This window comes from Stylophora pistillata, chromosome 14, assembly GCF_964205215.1.
Source record: "Stylophora pistillata chromosome 14, jaStyPist1.2, whole genome shotgun sequence".
Taxonomy (NCBI): Eukaryota; Metazoa; Cnidaria; class Anthozoa; order Scleractinia; family Pocilloporidae; genus Stylophora; species Stylophora pistillata.
Genome location: NC_142532.1, coordinates 17,446,002 through 17,467,378, shown reverse-complemented (window position 1 = coordinate 17,467,378; position 21,377 = coordinate 17,446,002). Strand labels below are relative to the sequence as shown.

The following is a 21,377-nucleotide window of genomic DNA, read 5'->3' as shown; positions in this document are numbered from 1 at the left end:
ATTTCCTTAGGAAATTTAATGTACACAAACTTCCAAGAAAGCTCCCCGCCAATGAAGCTTATTTTCTCAAAAAGGGTCTCATAAACCTTAATCTCCAAAGAAATATAATAATTGATTAGGGAAACTTGCCTCTACTTCTCTATTCAGTGAACAAGGAAGAGGGTGCAAATCTCTATTAATACACAGACCACATGATTTAAGCAAAATTTCAACTTTGTAAGTTGGCATATGGCACTAGTTTAAGTTTCATAACATATGCTGTGTACAAAAAAAGTCCCTGACTGGTTTTTACCTGGCTCTGCTATGATCTATACAAGGGCAGAGACTTAAGAAATTTGTTTTCCATTTTGAGGTTGCCTACTCTTGTAAGACTCGCCATTTGGCTTCCTTAAAGCCTTTTCAAGCTGTGCCCAGAAGTAGGGTTTCACATTGCAGTTTTCCCAATCCAGGTACGTTGTATCTTGAAGAGCAAAGGGTATTTCACAGTTCTTGTACATAACTGGCACAACCTGATGATATCGCACCCTGGAAAGCGCCTTTTGTAGCTCATGTTTACACCAATCGCTCTTAATGAAGTCTGGAGAAAGTACTGCAATTGTTTTTTTACTGTAGCAAATTGCTTCAGTTATGTTTTGCATTATTGGTATTCCAATAGTGAAGGTCTTAAAGTCAATACAGCACTCAAAACCTCGTTTTTCGAGCTCAGAATGAAGTTCTTTCACCCAGTCAACATCTTTGTAACAGTAGCATATAAACACATCATGCTTTGCTTCATAATCTGAAAAAAGTCAAACCAGTTGTAATGTTCCAACCATGTTTTTGATAATCCCACATTACACATGCTTAAACCACAGCCTTTTTTATTTTCTAATTGATGCACTCACAAAGGAAGAAGTGAATACCTCACAAATACAAAGTGAAAAAACAGAATGAAAAAGTAGGTAGAAATGAGAATAAAAATTAATAAATAAATGCAACAACCCAGGTAATGATGTGACATAAATGTAGTGAGGCAAAATAAATATGATTCAAGTTAACAAATTTAACTTAAGGGAGACAAATTTGCATTGAAAGCTGAATTCAGAAACAAAAGCATGCTGTATGTCAGTAACTGAAAAGGGAGGGGAGGTTTACATGCAAACTAGATACTTAAGAACTAATTATGACCACCATAACAACATTATCTCTACTTTTTCAAATTTACCTCAGTGTGCAAATACCTGAAAGGGGGCTGGGGTTACACATTAACAGACTTAATAATATACATGAGAAAATTACTCAGTTCTGATTGGTTAATATAAAATAATAAAGTTTTCAGGTAATTTAGTGCAGAAGAGGCTTAATTCAGTGCAAAGAAAGTAACAAGCCAGACATTCTGATTGGTCAATAATCAAACAAACTCACAGCATTACCAAACCCACTGAACAATTCTTTCAACTGTTTGGCTGGAGTTTGAACTTTTTTGCTCCTTTAAGATATGAAAATTTCATTTTATCTTATTGTTGTGATCGTACACGGTTGTTTTGACCGAACACACAATGTCACATGCAGGGTTTGAATAAGTTATTTTTGCACGTGATGTGTGTGCTTTTCTTTGCATGATTATGATAATTAAGCTACCTTGTATTCTTTCATGTATATTATTAATACATAATCACATGATTTTTCTTGTGCAATCTGGAACAAATAAGCACTTGTAAATTTTTTCAAATACCAGAAATTGCACTCTCCCTACACACTCATGCAATTTTTTAGTTCCAAATTGCACGCAAAATCATGTGATTACCTATACAAATAGCATTTTTTAATCAGTATTAAAATTCCTCCAGATGATAAATTATCAGCTGGGTATGAGTAAGATAATTTGTTGTAATAAACATTGCAAAATAAATGTTGCTGATTTAAAATACCTATTTCTGGTGATTTTTTAAAAACCTCAGCACCTTTGGCATTCTCTGTATCTCCATTTAACATTGCCTGGCATGTGTAATACTCTGGATCATGTCTGGGTCCCAAGGAAGAGAACCACAGCAAACGCTTCTTTTTTGCAATAAATGATAGAAAAACAATGACTATGATAATAACCACACCAGAAGCTGTCCCTATGACAATCTTGGTGATGTCTCTTGACGTTGGATGTGGTAGTGCTGGTCAAAAAATGGAAAAGAAAAAGAGTAATTTAAACTACAGATATCAAAAAAAATGTATGAAATCTAAATTATGATACAAAAAAAAAAAGACCTAGGCACAAGCAGAGGTTATAGTTTCAGTTTTTATCTGAATGTTTGAGGGGGTTGTGGGCCCTTTCTTGAAACAGACTCAGAAAAGGGTATGGACAAAATGTGGGGTAGGCCATGGCCTAGGACATGGTGTAGGCCCCGGTGTAGGCCATGGCCTACCCTGTGGCCTACCCAGTGCCCTACCCTGAGGCCTACCCTACAGCCTACCAGTGGTCAGATTTTTAAAAACATAAAAAAAATAAAATCAGTAAGAGTCGAACGAGTACGCTGGCATACAATTCTATGCCTCTTAAAAGGGTATATACTAGAAAGTCACTAACACGATTTTAAACATCCCAGGGAACGAAACAATGCAAATACTGCACTCAGCCTTAAAACATCCTAACTCTGTTTTCCCCACCCAAGCACTGAACCACAACAGTAGGTTAAGAGGGAGGGGCCAATGTTGTGTGGTCGCTGAGGATATCCAAAATGGCAGCTTCATGATCCATACAGGCTGCCAGCTGGTAACATGTAATGGAGTGCTGGTGTAAAAATGTAATGAACAGCATTAATACTGGACAGCATATCCAGGTAAGAAAATGCAAACAGTACATGCTAGGCCACTTTTTTAAGTGCCTCTTTAGTGCTGTAGAGTATTGAATTTGCAACAAGCACTGTTAGATCTGTTATAGAGTACGCCGTACCAGTATGGAAATCCATTCCAGGTTATCTGTCTGACAAAATTGAATCCATACAGAATAGGGCGCTTAAGATAATTTTCCCATGTGACGATAGTTACTCAGAAGCCCTCGAGTTAGCAAGGGTGGAGACCCTTGCGTATAGAAGAGATAAGATATGTAAAGAGTATATGTGCAAAATGAAGGACTTAAACCACCCTCTCCACCCTCTTCTACCAACATGCTTAGACGATACCTTTCCCTATAACCTCAGGCACAAATCAGACCAGTTGTATCTTTGCAGAAACGTTACTACCTGTAGAACAAAGCGCACTGAAGACTTTTTAACTTTTAAGTATTTTTAACAAATGTGATGTATGTTCTGTGTGGTGTATATAACTTGTACTTAATGTGTACAGAAATGTACATAGTCGTTCTTATTAAGTTTTCATTGTATCATAACTCGTTAATTCAGTAAGTTACTGCAAGAGAGTTTAATAAACTATTATTATTATTATTATTATTATTATTATTATTATTATTATTATTATTATTATTAAGCACCCCAGGACATACAAAACAACTGCTGGTTGACCGCGACTGCTGGTTTTTAAAATTTTCCTCACTCTGTCATGCAATAATGCAAATGCAGAGAGAAGGCCAGTATTGCACTAGTTTGAAAGAAGAGCTGATATGATGATGTTTGCCCAAAAGTTGCATTTAACTCAGTCTGGCTTCTATTTCTTGATTTCCTTGTTCTATCAGAAGGTTAATAGATGTTGATCGGAACATGGCTGCCATAACAGCAGAAGAAAGTTGTTGGTAAGAGAGTCCCCAGAAAAATGTCGAAATGTTTGCAGCAGTGCTATGCTTTTAAAAATCTGACCACCAGTAGGCCATAGGGTAAGCCATGGGGTAGGCCATGGCCTACACCACGTTTTGTTCACACCCCTCAGAAAAGCAAGTGGGGTAAATTCTTCTATCTAACATTGATTTGTGGAGCCAGTACCTTTACTTGGATCTTCTTCTGGACAGTCGCCTTCATCTAACATTGGTCCAACACGGCCTAGATTCTTTGATGAGTTAGTAAAGAAAGGACAAGGTTTACACGCCTCTTCAGATGTCTGGCTAATGTTTGGCTGGTATGTTCCTTGAGGACATTGAATGTGACCACTTCCTCCTGGAGGGCAATAAAAACCCGCTGGACATTGTTTACAGACATATTTAGATGTCTGGTTAATGTTTGGCTGGTATGTCCCCATTGGACATTGAACGGGATTAGTTGCGTTTGGAGGGCAATAAAAACCAGCTGGACACGGTTTACAAGCGTGTTCAGATGTCTGGTTACTGTTTGGCTGGTATGTTCCTGGAGGACATTGAATGGGATAACTTCCTCCTGGAGGGCAATAAAATCCAGCTGGACATGGTTCTACAACATAATTCAAAACAACAGTTATCTTTAGCTTATAAGTTTTGTTATTCCAATGTACACATACAAGTAATTAACAAAATTAATGCCAAAGGAGGGAGTTCCCTTAAGATACCCCTTGGGGAAAATAAAACATACAAGGGAAAAAAAGTATATCTAGATGGCTCTGAGCTAAAGCTATTAACTTTTGAAATTCACTTTTTGGTCCCTGAAAATTAAAAAATTAAAAGAAAGAAAACTGTAATAACTAAAGTTTTCAATAAGAATTTAAGGATAAAAACCAGCGATATTAAAGAATGACGTTTTGACAGCTCCATGCCATCATTCTCAAATTCAAATCAATACATTTGTGAGTTCATTAATATATAGAAAAAGCCTGAAGAAAATTAACAGCACTTTGTACCCATTGTTTATGAGCAAGAAAATTGCTGATGAGATCAAAGTAACGGAACCTAAACCACCTCTTGTTACCGAACAATGCGTTGTTTCTGAATACAAATCTGTGCAATGCAGATTATGTCAGCTATACGTGCCGACACGTATTTCAGCGTATCAACGAGCACAAGCGTTCTGTCATTGGTAAACACCTATGAGATGTACACATGCAATCTAAGGAACAAAGATCTTCGTGACCAATTCACCATCTCAAGAAGTGCAGTCAGAAGCTTGTTTAATTGATGAAATGCTCTTCATCAAAGACAGAAAACCAACAGTTAACACTCAACCTGACTCCATCAAAGCAACTTTTTATTTGACAGTTCAAGCACACTACACTTGTATTTTATTCACCTATTTTTATCTTTTATTTATCATTTTCTACTTCTTAATCATATGCATTGAGACCTTCACATGTACTTTTTCTATTTAATGAACTCACAAATGTATTTATTTGAATTTGAGAATGATGGCATGGAGCCGTTGAAATGTCATTCTTTAATATCCCTGGTTTTTATCCATAAAGAAAATTGTACCTTAACAATTCAAGAGGAAGGAAATGTATTTGTATGAGCTACAACAATGAGGTTTTTCTCATTTGACTGTTAAGCATATTAAACACCTTGTAATCAAAACGTCACAACTTCCTTCATATTGTCCAAACACAGGTTACCAAACTGGGACCTCTTACTGCTCATTTAGTTACCAAAATGGTGACCAAAATGATGATAGCAATAGAAACCTTATAGCTTGTGTGTTTTGGTTACTCATTCCAGGTCTCAAGGGGATTCCCAGCTTTATCTTTTGCAAATTATGTGAACATATATTCATGTCAATTAATAGGAAAGTTAAAAGAGACAATTCTCCAGTAAAATATTATCACATGATCTGAAATAGGTAACACACCATACAAGCTACATGTAAAGAAGTCTACTGGAGTGCTAATTTGTGAAACTAAACATTTGAACTTCCATTGACAGAGGAAAATTTGATCTGAAGTCCATGGTATGAATCATGAAGATCATAAAATTTTGTAATGCAGCTGGAAGACAATGATGAGAAATTAACTCCCAAGATCTAAAAATCAACTCTCCATTGTGTATAAAATGTTTCTCATACTTTCAGCTCTGAGAATCTAGTGGTAAAGTATAACCTGGTGGATATTCCTCATTCTTCTCATTTCACTTCAGCTTTAAATTGTATTGACATTGTAAGGAGAAATTCCTATTTGGTCACTCTTGAGTATGCTGCAGAGGTCTTCTGGATCCAAATATCAATTACCTGCACTGTCTATATAAGGGCGTGGCTAGGGGTCCTGGGGTGCCTGTGACCCAACCCCACCCCTGCAAGCCTTCTAATGTCACTTTAAGTAAAACACAGCCTTCAGGTTGACATGACAATTTGGCCAAAACCCACTGTTTGACCCAGTGAGACCCCTACTTTGAAAAGTTCTGGCTACACCCCTGCTTTACAAATATACATTTCTTATAAATCAACCTCTTTTGAGAAACTAGTGTTCATTCAGATAAAATGTACTTTTTGCTGTTGTCTTTTATTGTGACAGTCATGCTTAATTTTTTCTTATCACCTTTCTACATGAAAATATATAGATAGTGTAAAGAGAAATAACTCATTGGTCACGCCTGGGAGTAGGGGTATTATGGGAAAAATTCCTAAAGAACAAATTGTAAAAACTGTGACATTAATTATTCTGAGAAAGCTATAGAGAGGAACTTTTAGTACTGGACCAACCATTCCCCTCAAAAACACACATTTCTAGTTTCAACAATGTGTAATCCAACTCTCCTTCCTATCCACTCAACTTAGGCCTTTATTTCTGCAATTTCAAAAGTAAAGTCAATGTTGTTGTTGTTGTTGTTGTTGTTGTGTCTCCTTTCTGTCCAGTCAACTCAGTCCAATACTCTGTTGAGGGATTTTCAATTCTTCTCCCAATATTAAAGATAGCTAGTATTTCCAAACCATGAAAACTGTGAAAGGTTAATTCAGATTACCTGATATTATCCATGCAAACAAGTGCTTTAAATTTACAATGTATAAATGAAAGGAATAAGAAATTGTCAAGTACGATGGAGTCAGTCTTATTTTAAGTCAATCTTAAACTGCAAAACCGCAAAAAAATTGGATAAAAACCTAATAACCACATGAAAAACCATCAAAACCAATATATTCTTATATCCCTGTTATCAAAACCCTAACCTATCTGATGCAGTGGTGACAAGATCAGTAGAGGCATGCAATTTTCACTCACATTGAGGAGAAACATTAACCCATAGAGGAAAAATGGAACACAACATATTAGGATAATCTGAAAATCCCATTAGTATTTTAGACAAAAAACAAACGCTAAAAATAGAAAATCTGTAAATTGCAATTAACACCAAAGACAAAATACCAAAGTTTTTTGGTGCAAAAACCTACAAAAGCACAGAGAGAGAGAGAAGCACTGTAAGATAAGGGGTACATATAAATTAGCGCGTGATTCTTCAACATATGGAGTAAATGGTACTGTATAAATGAATGCTAAATAAAAGTGTAATTTACCATACCAACTTTAAGAAGAAATGATTCGAATGACTTCATGCCATATCCATTGGCCCGACAAGTGTAGTTTCCAGCATCTTCCTTTGTGATGTTCTTAATTTCCAGTTTAGTAAGTAAGAGGGTAGGCTTATCTTTTCCTCTTATATGATGATACTCATACTTCAGTTGTTTATTATCCTCATTTAACCTTGTGCCATTCTTCAATACTGAACCAGTTACTAATAGATCAGTGCTTCGGATGTCACAGGTTATGTTTACTGTGGCTCCAATGTAGAAGGTGTCCCCAGGTTCAAGTCCTGCAGACTCTATAACTGGGGCACTTCTTGCTAAAATTAAACAGAAGACTCTGTAAGAATCCATTGTTACTGCAACTAAATCTACTCTAAATCAAAGCCAAGTTAATTTTTTCAAAGCTAAATCTGTGCAACTACTCTAAATCAAAGCCAAGTTAACTAAAGTATTAATGATAATAAAATGCATTTAATTTAATCTTGAACAGCAGTTCTAGTCCACTGCATCAGCACCAACAACAAATGTTTGTGAGCAAATTTAGACTTTTTCTAAGCTACATAATTTTTTTCATTCTCCTACATTCATGGTAGAGTCACGACATGTAAACCTACAGCTTGTACAGAGAATCACTGAAGAAGGTTAGGGCAAAAATTCCACATTCTGTACTAAAGGACCAATTCCTCAGAACAATAAGTTATCAAACAGTTTTTTTTTAACTTTACCAATGACAACCATTAACTATGAGCAAATTTAAAGATTTTTTCTGAGCTATTTGACCATCTAACAAAGATTTTACACTGCAAAATAACAAGAACTTCATTAGTTCTATGCTTAATGCAGCTTGGAAAAATATAATTCAAATCCAGTGCATCAGTTCACTTTCAAAATCTTGTCTTTATGTTCAAACCTTCTTCAAGGTCCAAAAAATAACTTTCCAGTTTTCTATGGCTGTACTTTCACAAATTCAAGACTCTCCACCATTATCCAGCTGCACTACCCCCATGCACATGGTACAGGGGACATTGTAACTCATTTATTGTCTTAGGATCAACATACAACAGATGGCCATTAACCCCTGCCACAATAAATACCCTATTAATTTTACTAAAAGATCAAAATTCTAAGCTTTTTTCATTCCCAACTGTATTTACCCGTGTAAAATGCGTGCCCATGTATAATGTGCACCCTTGTTTTTAACCTGTTTTATCAGAAAAAAAATGTTTTTCACGGCAAAAAAGACAAGTTAAATATTTGTACAATTATTTATTAATAAGACTATATTACTAACCATGTTAACATCAATACCTTTTGTTACTTATGACTTAATTTATATTTATGACATTATTGAAATCAACATTATTGAAATCAAACTTTAAGACTTCAAGCGAGGCCTAGCTCATTTGACAATTCCACGGCCCGGTAAATGTTACGAGTGAGTACCCTGCGAGCGAAGCCTTTTCTTCTTCTTTTTAACCCTCCAAGGGAAAAGGCTCTGCCGACATCCTGTTGTTGCTTTGAAATGCCGAAAGCCAAAATCTCCGGGCTACTCAAGCTGGTTTTTCCTCCATTCAAACCAGTTTTGGTGCCAGGCCTTTGTTTTGCATGTAAACAGATGAACAAATCTGTGCCCAGAAATGCAACATGGCGTAAATTGTGCAAAGTTTACCGGAACCGGAAATAGTTCAAGGGGGGTGTGGAAAAGGATCAGTTTCTAGGCAACCGCCGTGGATGTTCAAATGAGGAACAACAGGATGTCGGCAGAGCCTCTTTCCCTTTGCGATTCGAGGACGGGTTAAAAAGGCTTTGCTCGCAGGGTAATGAGTGAGCAACAATATGTCTGAAAAGTATTGAAGATTTTGTGTCATGTCATTGTATTTTTACAATTTCCAAACTAACACTATGCAATTTTCTGGCCGTAAAGTCAGGTAAACAACAATATAACCAAGATAAATCCCATTGGATGCGCTTGTACAAATAAGAAATTTACGCGTTTTTTGCTTATAACAGCAAATCAAGAACTGCAAGCTTTAAAGAAAGCTCTTGTCCTGAAATATTTCCCGCTCACTTTCTTCTTGCTTCTCATTGAAAAATGTGACATGAGATTTCTTCACATGCGGCTAAATTTGCATATCCACTCTGAAGTCTAAATTATCCACATGCCTGTTTGCACACTTGCAAAAATATTTAGCAATTTTTGTCTTTCCTCTTTATTTCAGTGTAAATACTTACTATGCACCAGTCCGATAACTTTTCATTGAAAATAAGTTATTCAATCAAAGCCTTAAATGTGTTACTTTTTTGTTGTTTTAACGTATACAAATTAGGACGTACGTGCGTGACAAACAATGGAATCCGCATATAATATGCACCGTGATTTTGATGGTTATTTTTGTAGAAAAAAAGTGCGCATTATACACGGGTAAATACAGTATTATCACCATCTCCAATTGTTCTTTGCTTTCTTGAGCAAAGAAAAGCATCAATCTCCTGTTTCGTCAAATTCTGTGTTGAAGGGTGCTAATGACAAGCAAAAATTTAAAATTGACTTGTTTGCTTTTAGCATGCGTCAGTTCTGTGAGATCATTTCGACAGTTTCCTAAACCTATCAGACACACATTAAAGAGATAACTCTCTATAGCACTAGAATATACTGTAGCAGTTAAGCCTGCTCAGTCTCTACTATAATTTAAGGATGATGGTTCATCCCTTCAAATTAGGGGATGACCTGGCTGAGCTACATGTCTTGTATTATAATTTATGTAAGTACAGTGTCATCTCTGAGGGGGAAAAGCTTGCTCCAAAGATTACAGTACAAACCCTTAAAGGTGGTTACCTACCAATAACATTTAACTTAGCGTGAGCTGACGCCTGTTTCCCCTTCTCATTTGTCACAACACACGTGTAGTTTCCTTCATCACTTTTTGAAATGCCGCTGACTTGTAAATTTCGTTTGCAAGATAAAGGTGAATTTTTCTCCTTTTTTTCCAGAGGTTTGCCATCAAACAGCCAAGTTACATTTGCTGAAAAGTTTGAATGGACTTGGCATTTAAACGTGGTGCTATCATCCACGTTACGTGTTATAGTTTTTAGGGGATGACCTGGCTGAGCTACATGTGTTATATGTGGGTGTCAGCTATGAGGGGGAAAAGCTTGCTCCAAAGATTACAGTACAAACCATTAGAGGTGGTTACCTACCATTCAGATTTAACTTAACACGAGCTGATGCCTGTTTCCCCTTCTCATTTGTCACAACACATGTGTAGAATCCTGCATCACTTTTTGAAATGTATTTGACTTGTAAATTTCGTTTGCAAGATGCAAATGAATAATGCCACTTTTTTTCCAGAGGTTTGCCATTAAACAGCCAAGTTACATTTGCTGAAAAGTTTGAATGGACTTGGCATTCAAATGTGGGGTTGTCATCCACTTCACGCGTTATACTACTTCCACTGATCATTAGTGCTTGAGGGTCTTTATCTGAGGTGTGGGGGGATCCTGGTATGATTCCATTCATACAATTTCCAGTGTCACGTCTGTGCCGCTTTGATGAAAAGTTCACTAAATTAGAGAACAACCAAATGATTTTAAAATTGTTACTATGGTGTTTACTATTACTATGGTGAGCCACACAGAAGACCGGGAGATTTATTCTGTATCCAGGAGACTACTGGATAATCCACAAGAGTTGGCATGTATGCAATTATTTTTTCCATACAACACACCCTATTTGAAATAATATCTATAAACAATGCCCTGAAACATGTTTGTTAAATTACTTTTAATTTATTAATTTGAAAATTATTTCTGAGGTAGCTGGAGGTTTCACCATATAGCAAGTTTGCCTGACCACGTTTGTCCCCAGCAGTAACACAAGTTTGCCCCCACCTTTACTATTTTGCCCCCAAAATCTCTCAAATTATCAAGTATTTTGACCAACATGAAATTTCAAATCGAAGCCATAACAAAGTTCAATCAACATGCAAATAACCAGCTGTGTTAACCAACACATAACTATTGCACCAGTAATGCAAAGCCCCTTCATAACTCTGGCCTTGACCCAACTGGTTTAACACCATTTTATGATGACACTTGTGGCAAAATTCAAAAACTAGTCAAATGAACAATGTAAAGTAGAACCCCACTAGTTCAAACATGATTACATCAAACTCCCCATTTACTCTAAATAATTTTACTTTCCCTTGAGCTTCAGTCAAATTTGTCTTGAAAACTCAAACTTTGACTAACAGCTTTGGTCAATAGACATCAAAGTGTCAACAAAGAGCTAAATGACATATCCCAATCATTAATAATGATTGATAATACCATGCTAACATTTATGAAAACATAAAATACTTAGTTTAACTTCCAAATTGAAAGTCTTCCTTGTCAGGGTTTGAACCATTTACCACCCAGAAGTGAAAAGTAAATAATTTTTCCAGATGATTCCAGTATTTTCTCTTGTAAGCAAGTTAAGAGAACAGAAAAGCTTATCCATTACTTAATGTTATCTCGATGTCACACCAAATTTCTTGCCTAATTCACAACAAATATTGGCACTCAGTAAGGAGAATTACTAGTCGATTCTGGAGAATTAAAGTTTTAACACCACCATGCACATGTGCAACCAAACTTTCCTTGAGTAGCCTCCCCAGGGGAAGACTAGGGCCTAATGGAACAGGTTAAACAAAAATGAAAATTTTCATTTGAAGCTTTGAAAAGGATTTTGTATTTTGAGGAACAGAGCATGTTTTTATAAGGAATATATTGGGTCACTCAGTGCACTATGTCCTACATTTTGAAATTTGTACAAGAGGTAAATAAGAATAATGAATGCTTCTCCAGTTTTATTTATGATATCAAATTGTTTAATATTTCACTATGTAATGAACTGACTATATTATTGATTCACAAAAACAATCCAAAGAGGGTATGGCAAGCAGCCTTATGAAAAGTCAGAAATCCTGTTTACAAATTCATGTCCGCAAATTCATCTCAACAATAATTTTAGGGTAAAAAATTCTACATGTATGTAAACGAAACTTCCGTACAAAGAACTCTTTGACCCCCAAGATCTAACTGACTATAGTCCCCCTTCTACCTGCTACAGATTTCCTTGAAAAATAGTTATCAGAATTTGATATTTGATCAAGACAAAAACTTCTACCTGATAAGACCATGATTACCCATAAACTAGCTGGTAACGTTAGGTGTAAACTCCAAGTTAAATAAAGTATCGTACCATATAGTAAAAAAATTGAATATTCTCATTAACTGTTTGCTGGGTAATGTATGGATATTGTGGGGGGAAGATACATGTTAATCACTTCTGGAAGGTAAAGGCTTAACAAATTAAGGCCTTGAATCTGGGACAACATATTTCAGGTTTTAAGAAATTTGCCTTACCTTTTTTATCATTAATACCATTAATTTTTTGCAATTCCTCAAGCTCTACTTTCCTTTGAAGGTTTTGAAGTGATATCAAATCAATTATTAATATTGGAACTATAATTTGAGAGTGCAAGTGTGAAATAGTGTCCATCTCCTTGATCACTTTATATAACTTTTCCAGTTGCACAACTAAATTCAAATCAGCCAAACTGGCCATAAAGTCCACTCAACGGCTAAACAAATTTCACATGATTGAGATCTCCACACGTTTAATTACGCTTAACGAATCACATTTAAGTAGCTCCATAATTTTAACATACAAGCTCACCTTTTCCGCAATCCTCTGAGATTAAAGTTTCTCCTAGGCAAAGCGGATTATTGGGATCGTTTTGATCGCTACATGTTACCACAAGCATATGGCCAGTCATTCCTCGCCTGTCCTTGCAAGGACAAAACACCGTTTGTTTACGGCATTGTGAACTCTGTTCCCGTTCTTCCAAAATAGCTGAGGTAAATCCCGCTCGGCAAAAGAGGAATAACAAGAGAAGTTCTTTCGCAACCATAGATCGTTTGACTAGTCTAGATCTTATCGAATTAAACATCTCGTAAATACCGGAAAGAGTATGAAATTCCCTTTTCTGGGCCTGTTCGAATGTCAAAATAGTTTTAGATGACGAGAACTCGTAAAGAAATCGAGTCAACAGCTCTGAAATACAGTTTCCTCTTTGCAATCTGAAAGAAAACGTTCGCGACGGTCACCGTAGAAGATAACCAAGCTAAAGTAGTGGAGGTTTGTTAACAAGCTTTCTAAATATTCTCCTGTTAGGAGACTGGAAGCAAGATATATATTTGGAATCAGGCAGATGGTAATCCTAGAAAGCAAAAACGTGACTCGGAAAATTTAGCAACGTCAACTGAATAAGGAAAATTAAAATAATGCTTTCACCTGCTTGTTTGCACACTTAAAGAGATCGGCGCAACGACGGATAATGGGCGACACAAGCACAGAACTGACGAGAAATTGAAGAAATAAGATATTTAAAAAATGTCTAAGGCGGGACCGGACATCCGTCTACTCCTCTGGGGATGGGGGTGGGGGTAGGGGAGGGGAGGGGATGGGAGCTAGGAGATGTGAGTAATCACTAGGCCATGCACTCGCTGTCAATCGAGAAAATTTACGATTTCGGAGCTCTGAAATGAGTTCAAGTGTCTCATGATATTTGTCAAGGCATCTGCTTTCAAGAGCTTTTTAAAGCCATAGTGCCATAAGTTCATGTTTCGATAAAGACAGGGGAATAACAAGGTTTCTCTTGAAACGAGAGGACAACCTCTCAGGAAATTTGTAAAACCAACAATTGCCTAAAAAACAACGGTTGAGATGCTGTTTTTTACCATTCGAATACAAAACTTTCGCTCTTCGACGAAATAAGAAATATAAACACATTTTCGACGTCTCTCCTTTTTCATTCGCCCTCAATAATTTTCTTCATTTTCAGAATCAAAAATGGTGGATTTTATTTGGAAGCATATGATTTTGAAACATCTGTTTTGTTGCTTTTTTTGCGGGTGTTTTTTCGGTTTCCTTTTATCATTTGTTGTATGTGAGTTTCAATGCCTTCGGTTTGCTTTTTTTTAGTTTTTATAATTTTCTTTTCATTATTTTGTATTCGGCTCTCGTTACTGTTGCGGTTAACTTTTCGTTTTCCGTTTTTCTTTTCGTCTTCCTTATTTAGAAATTAAAGATCGTTTGGCGCCAATTCATCTGGTGATGCCCGCCTGTCTGTCGAGAGCAGCCCAACGTCATTCAACGTTATTGTGCGTCAAAACTTTCCGTTTTTAAAAACACACTTTTCAGCGAGATTCGACAAAATTAGGCCCTGTACTGAACCAGCGTGCACATATGAGAATGATTGCTACCGAACGAAGCTTCCTCATGTACACTGAATTCAATTGACCATGCTAGGATTTGGCTAGGCAATGTAGATTCTGAATAACTCTTTTTCGTGTGACGGGAAACTGATAGTGGGAAGTCTTAACGAGCTGAATAGTTCTGAAGTGGGGTCCTAACGTAATCAATAATTCACGAGGGTGTTTCATGACGAAGTCCACCCCCGTTCATTTGAAAAATGAAAAAAAACAAAACAAAACAAAACAAAACAAAGAAACATACAAACAAATTAGTAAGCTGAGAAATGGCATCAGCTTTCAAAACCGAATGGCTTAGGGAGTTATTTTAATTTATCAGCTGTCGCATTTCGCTTTTAAACTGGCAGGAGATCAGGGAAGTCGAACCTATTTTTATTTTCAGCCTTTTAAGCCCACACTTTTCATTTTTCCACGGAATTGATCTGGTCTAAGTTCACGAGTCCTGAAGGAGTGCGTGGAATAATTCCCCAGGATGTACCTCCAGGGAGGGTTTAATTCGATTGAACTCTTAATCGCGTAACTACGCAGATAAGAATCGTTGGCTTAAATAAAACATTCGATGATAAGCACTGGTTAAAATTCTTAACAAAACAGCCTTGTAAACTTTTAGCGATTCATCTTCAAGGAGTAGCGGGAAATGATAACGTCGAATTCTGCTGTGCGTACACAGTCCGTACACTTTTAGGGTAAAAATAATGAATTTGACTATTTCGACAAGACAATCATTCCAACTCGTGTGGTTTGCATAGATCTGCATAGAGCTATAAAATGGAAGTAAAATCTGACTAGACACCACCTCGAGGGGTGAGATCCAATCATGCAAATCTAATTTGGAAACTAGTGTGACGGCGACAAATAATGACGGGAGGGGAAAAACAATACCCAAAGCCGAAATCAGCCTTTCTTTATTCCTGACCGCCGATTCTTCTGCCGCTATACCATTGCGCTTCCATAAAAAAACCATTGCGCTTCCCCTGAACAAAGGAACGCCCGAAAGCAAGCTGAAATCACCAGAGGGCTTCACCTTTTCCTCACATTATGGGAGAAAATTGTCGAATACGTGGTCCCTTCAAATCGTCAAAACAGGATCTGTTTAAAAATATGATTAAAAATAATTTTGTCGTGGATTTCTTGTTCCCGAGAAGTCGAAGATTTTTAAGTACCGTAAATGTGTATGGGCCAACACTTTGCTAGTTAGTAGTAACTTGAAATGACGGCAATGTTGCCAAACGCGGGATGGCGCCCAGTAAGAACACGACATGAAAGCAAACACGCTATCGTGCGATTGATGGCTTTCCCATGATGGGTCATAGAAGTTGTTTTTATTAGACACCCAGCTGAGTTTTACAGCGAAAGTATAACAAATACGTGAGACAGGAGTTAAATGCAAACCGTCTATGCGTAGGCATTGGTCAGCGGGCGTATATTGATCTATGAATTCTGGTAACAAACAGTGAGGAGAGCTTCACTGAGACACCTTGAAACATCGTAACAGTTGTCGGTGATCAAAATACTGTCAAGAAAGTGGTAGAGAAGTTAAACGTGTTCGAAATTCAAATGCAAATTTATGTATTATTCGCCTTTTTACCTAATATACGGACAATTTATCGATAGTTCAATGTATGGCGAGGTGACCCTAGAAAATACCAGGCTTATAGTTGAAGCCACCTCAAATATAAATCGATAGTTGTCAATCGAAAACTCTGATAGGAAGCGCAATCCCTCGCAATCCTCGGGTGAAATTTGACTAATTCTAGAAAAACAATAGAAAAATAGGTGCATAAGAAAATACTCCAGCAAGTAATAACTAACGTTGTAATGTTCCGACGTTTCGGCGACCTCCCGACGCTATCATCGGGGAATCAATAAAAAGAGTGCGTTCAAGAGTATGAACTCTTAAAAGAGTTGAGTTTCACTGAGACAGCGGCGGGCGAAAAAACGATCACGAGAGCGAAAAATGGCGGAGGTTAAGCTGCATAGTCAGCATCCGCAATCGCCATTTATCGCCCACCAACTCTTTCCGGCGCTAGTCGTTAGAGTGGGCCGTAAGCTGTACGCAGCTTGGCGATTTTTTCGTATTCAATTAAGATTCTTTGGTGATGAATAAAGGGAGAAAAATAAAAAACACTTAGCCATTATCCAGTAATACCAAGACTACTTGACTTCACGCTCGAGCAATATGGCCTAACGGTTGTTTTGAATGTGACGCCCACTTCCGTTGAGTTGAGATGGGAGTTCCTGTCACTGCACACTTTTTCACAGTTTTCACATAAGTGGAGAACATCCATACTTTCCTTTACTTTTCCACGAGCTTTTGGCAAAATATGGTCAGAAGCATAACAAAGTACGAAGAAAACAGGTAGAGATTCGCCTCAGCTTGCCAATTTCCAGAAACAGGATAAATTAGAAGTTTCAGGGTCGGTTATTTAAACGAGGTCTAACCTACCCTGCTGGCAGAGGCGTTTATTTGTTAACTTCCCCTACGGTTCACGTAAAGATAAAGTCCTCTGCGCTCGGCCTGTTAAATCTTCTTCGAGCATGCGCCCGGGAATTATCCAAGTTTGTGGATAATCCAATTTGCAAAACCGGTCAGAACCTGTTTTAAACACGTTTTTAGGCGCACGCATCCTATTTAGCTATATAGTTGGCCGAGTACTACCGAGAACTAATTTGTTTCTAAGCAACAGGCCGCGCATGCTCGAAGAAGATTTAACAGGCCGAGCGCAGAGGACTTTATTTTTAGGTGGACCGCAGGGGAAGTTAACAAATAAACGCCTCTGCCAGCAGGGTAGGTCTAACCCAAACCGCGGTTTGTCGACCGCATTGGGCCTCAGGTATTCTCGATAAGAGGGTTGATGTGACAAAATAAATGTCCTTCCACCTGTTAGTTTTCGGCCCTCTTGACACTGTTCACAAATATAAACTTTCAGATGAAAGGTTCGCCTAAATTGAGGACAGTTTAGAACGCGGTTTTGTAAGACAACTGCTAAACTTTGATAAAATAACCGGCCCTCATTTCTCCAACAGTAACATATGTTCGAAAGTTCTGAGAGATCACTTGTATTGAAGAACAAAAAATTGAACATTTGATGTGACTTTTAGTTTGACGAAAACAAGTTTTCGAAGTTTTACCGTAAGGTGATCAGTATTGCGAGAATTTGTCTCCGGGGCAAGTTTACTAGAATTACCGTGTGGTGTAAATTTGTCCGAATCCATAATTTTAGCGCAATAATACAGATAACTTTTCTTTAGAAACTATCAGCCTTTAATACAGATAACTGCTTTCACATCCAAGGGCTGATTGTTCAAAGGCTGGATAATGCTATCCACTGGATAGCGTCGTATGTCTTGTAAACACGTATCCGCTGGATAAAGATGTATTCGGTCGATAGCGCTTTCAACCTCTGAACAACCGAAATCAAGTATTTAGACTTATTTCTATCCCATCTTCCAAAATATTTTTAAAAGTTGTAATGTAAGTGTCGGCTATTTTCTTTCTCCCAAAACAGAGCATCGATTCCATTGATTTCTAGTTCTTGAAACACAGATAACTTGAAGATTCCGTTTAATCGAAGTGAGTTTTCAAACCCCCGGGTCATTATTTTCAGTTTCAATTTTATCCTCTGTGATTTACAGTGGACTCCCGAAACTCGAGCCTTCAAGGGAAACTGAAAAAGGTTCGAGTTATCAGGAGTTCGAGTTATCGGGATTTGAGAAAAAATGACCGGAAATAAGGGAAAAAACGGTGTTAAATGATTTTCTTTACATGCAGTGTACATTTTACAGTCAAACTAAGTGAAGCGTACCCCTCAAGATTACATTAATGAATTGATCATTTGGATATTGAACCCGCCAGTTGTTTCAAGAATGCAATAATGAATTGATTATTTGATTATTGAACCCGCTAGCCGTTTCACGAATGCAATAATGGATTGATTATTTGAATATTGAACCCGATAGCCGTATCCGTTTTGAAAAGGCGCGGATCATTGTTGAAATCAGAAGTCCATTTCTGATTAGACCAATAAGATTGTTCTATTCGACGAGGAATCCTGAAAATGAACAAACTGCACTGTAAAAACACTGCGAAAACAGTCGATCGCAAATATTTACGAAATAAAAGTCTTGCGATGGCTTCGCCCGTAAACTATTTTCTTCGACCATGAATGCACACAAGAATTTCTACAAGTTCGTCAAGATGTAAATAGGCGAAAAAAGCTGTCGATAACATTCCATTTACAACATTTAATTTACAAGAAGTTCTACACAACACTCGAACTCACCTTTCACGCCATCGTCTGACGCCATGAAACGGTTCCGTTTCATCATCACGTGTTCGCATAATCCCATCAGAAATGGACTTCTGATTTGAACAATGATTCGCGCCTTTTCAAAACGGACACGGCTATCGGGTTCAATATTTAAATAATCAATCCATTATTGCATTCGTGAAACGGCTAGCGGGTTCAATAATCAAATAATCAATTCATTATTGCATTCTTGAAACGACTGGCGGGTTCAATATCCAAATGATCAATTCATTAATGCAATCTTGAGGGGTACGCTTCACTTAGTTTGACTGTAATCAAATTTGATTACAGTATAGAGAAGCCGAGTGAAAAAAAAGACAATACATCTCTAAATTACTGTATAAATCAGAACGTAACGTAAATTGTTTGTTTTTATCCTGAGTTCGCGCTCAGATGCGAAACATTTATTATCACTAGCTTTGTTTTCAACTCGCAATTTCACGCTCGTTAAAAATACCCCGCTTCGTTAACCAATCGAATGCGAGAGTTTATTCAATTACGCGATTCTAATCGTAATTTTACAGCTTGATTAATCGATCTGCAGAAGTCGATAAACGGTTTCGAACTGAATACAGATTGCGACAAAGAGTTCAGAAAAAAGATACTGTACATTACTATAATCAAAGCAATCAAAAGTTAATCTCCGGCAGATTTAATAGTTCCCCGCCCAGGTTCGTGATAAGGTTGGCGCCTTAGCCTCTTCGGAGGACTTCCGCTGACACTAAAACTGGTTGAAATACAACAATTTTGAGGCTAAAATCATTAGTGGAATCAATGTCAGTCATACTGAAAGAAACTCTTCGGTTAAAGGGCAACAGCGAGTTTTTTTTAACAAAAAAAAAAAAACCAAAACCGGAAATCTGTCTGTGTTCGCGGGCTCCAAATTCATACAATATTTACCGTTATGATACGGATACAGTTGAACCCCGGTAACTCAAATTGCCAAGGGGAATTGAATTTACTTCGAGTTATCGGGGTTTGAAGTTATAGGGGTTTTGAGCAAAAAGACTAGAAACACTCGATCAAAAATATTTTGCAGTAGTTACTGGAAAGGCTGTGAACCGGGGTGACGGAGAAGGGATGCAAGCGCCATGCACATTGAATTTTGAAGGAAGAAGAAACAATATTACGGTTTTCAAGAATGAACTGGGCAAGATTGAAGTGTAATGACAAAGAACAGATAGATTCCAGCTTGCGCGCCATTATTTCTACCTTTCTCTTGTTAATTATTTTTGCGCAAGAAAAATAACCGGAAATCTGTTTGTGTTTTCCGGCTACTCGTTCCAGAGGGTCTCAATGGGTTTAACCGTTGCCATAAAGCAGCAAATAAAATCCAGCCGTGGAGCGAAAAATTGAAAAATATCAACCGCTAGTCGTAAAAAAAATTACCATCATGATGATAACAATTTTTTCCATCTGCAATCGATCATTTTAAAAGTGTCAAAATCTCCGACTGTTATTTGTCTTGTCGTGTGGCCAAAGTAGAAAAACAGAGAATTTCTCTCTATCAACACAACAACACCTTGGAACTACGTCGTTGCTCGACTCTAATGGTAAAAGCGAGCGAGCAAATCTGTTTTAGAACAAAACAATTGATCAAATTAACTTTTCAAGAAGGTGGCATTGGGGTTTCCGGTTTTGGCCTTTTTTAGATCGAGTTTTTGGTTTCTGTGCCAAAAGACGTCGGTTTTTCGGTTTTGTTGTTCGTTGCGTTCTGTGGATTTTCCGTTTTCAGCATTTGGTTTTCGGTTTTCGTCAAAAATTTTGACGGGTACTTAGATTTGGTATCTGATGTGCTTTTTCGATTTTTCATATTGGGCTTCCGGTTTCTCTTCGATTTGAGCAGCAGTTATACGCCCCTGCTGATCTCGAATAGCCGCGACACCGATGTTGCTCCACTTGTAACCACAGTTTCATATCGATTAGGATTTTGACAACTGAGATGTGCAAATTTATCGGTTTAGACGGTTTTACATGCGGTTTTCGGTTTTGATCGAATTTTTTTGCGGTTTTGCGGTTTCTAAGAGACCCCAATGCCCTCCTAAAAATACTTTGAGCTAGTTTTTGACATTTGGTTAACTGTAACGTAATAGAAAGAAAATTAACCGTTAGCCGAAGAATGGCCAAGATATTTTTCACCGTTAGCCGTAAAAGCCATCGACTCATTGAGCAGTTTCTTGTCAGTGATCAAGAAATTTTTTTCAGTTTCCAGCATAGGGGACTCTCAAAAATTACTAAATATTTCTTCAAGCAATGCGCATGAACTCCAAGAAAGCTCCCTTCCAATGAAGCCTATTTCTCAAAAGGGGTCTTGTAAACCTTAATCTCTAAAGAAATTATTGACTAGGGAAACCTGCCTCTACTTCTCTGTTGAACAAGGGAGAAGGTGCAAAATCCTATTTATACGCAGACCAAA

At 37.4% G+C, this 21,377-nt stretch overlaps 1 protein-coding gene across 1 annotated transcript in view; it reads right to left on the bottom strand.

Annotated features, from left to right (window-relative positions):
• The window catches only part of LOC148716892 (uncharacterized), a 16,934-nt gene extending 3,194 nt beyond the window's left edge, over window positions 1–13,740 (bottom strand). Inside the window, exons 1-6 of the mRNA XM_088744904.1 lie at window positions 13,054–13,740; window positions 10,533–10,895; window positions 7,331–7,651; window positions 3,909–4,328; window positions 1,911–2,147; window positions 1–778 (exon numbers count right to left, since the gene is read on the bottom strand). The exon at window positions 1–778 is cut by the window's left edge and continues 3,194 nt beyond it. Of these exons, the coding sequence (XP_088601030.1) occupies window positions 327–778; window positions 1,911–2,147; window positions 3,909–4,328; window positions 7,331–7,651; window positions 10,533–10,895; window positions 13,054–13,327 (2,067 nt within the window). The 5' untranslated portion in view covers window positions 13,328–13,740 and the 3' untranslated portion in view covers window positions 1–326. The remainder of the gene's footprint in view (window positions 779–1,910; window positions 2,148–3,908; window positions 4,329–7,330; window positions 7,652–10,532; window positions 10,896–13,053) is intronic.
• Between the last annotated feature and the right edge of the window lie 7,637 nt (window positions 13,741–21,377).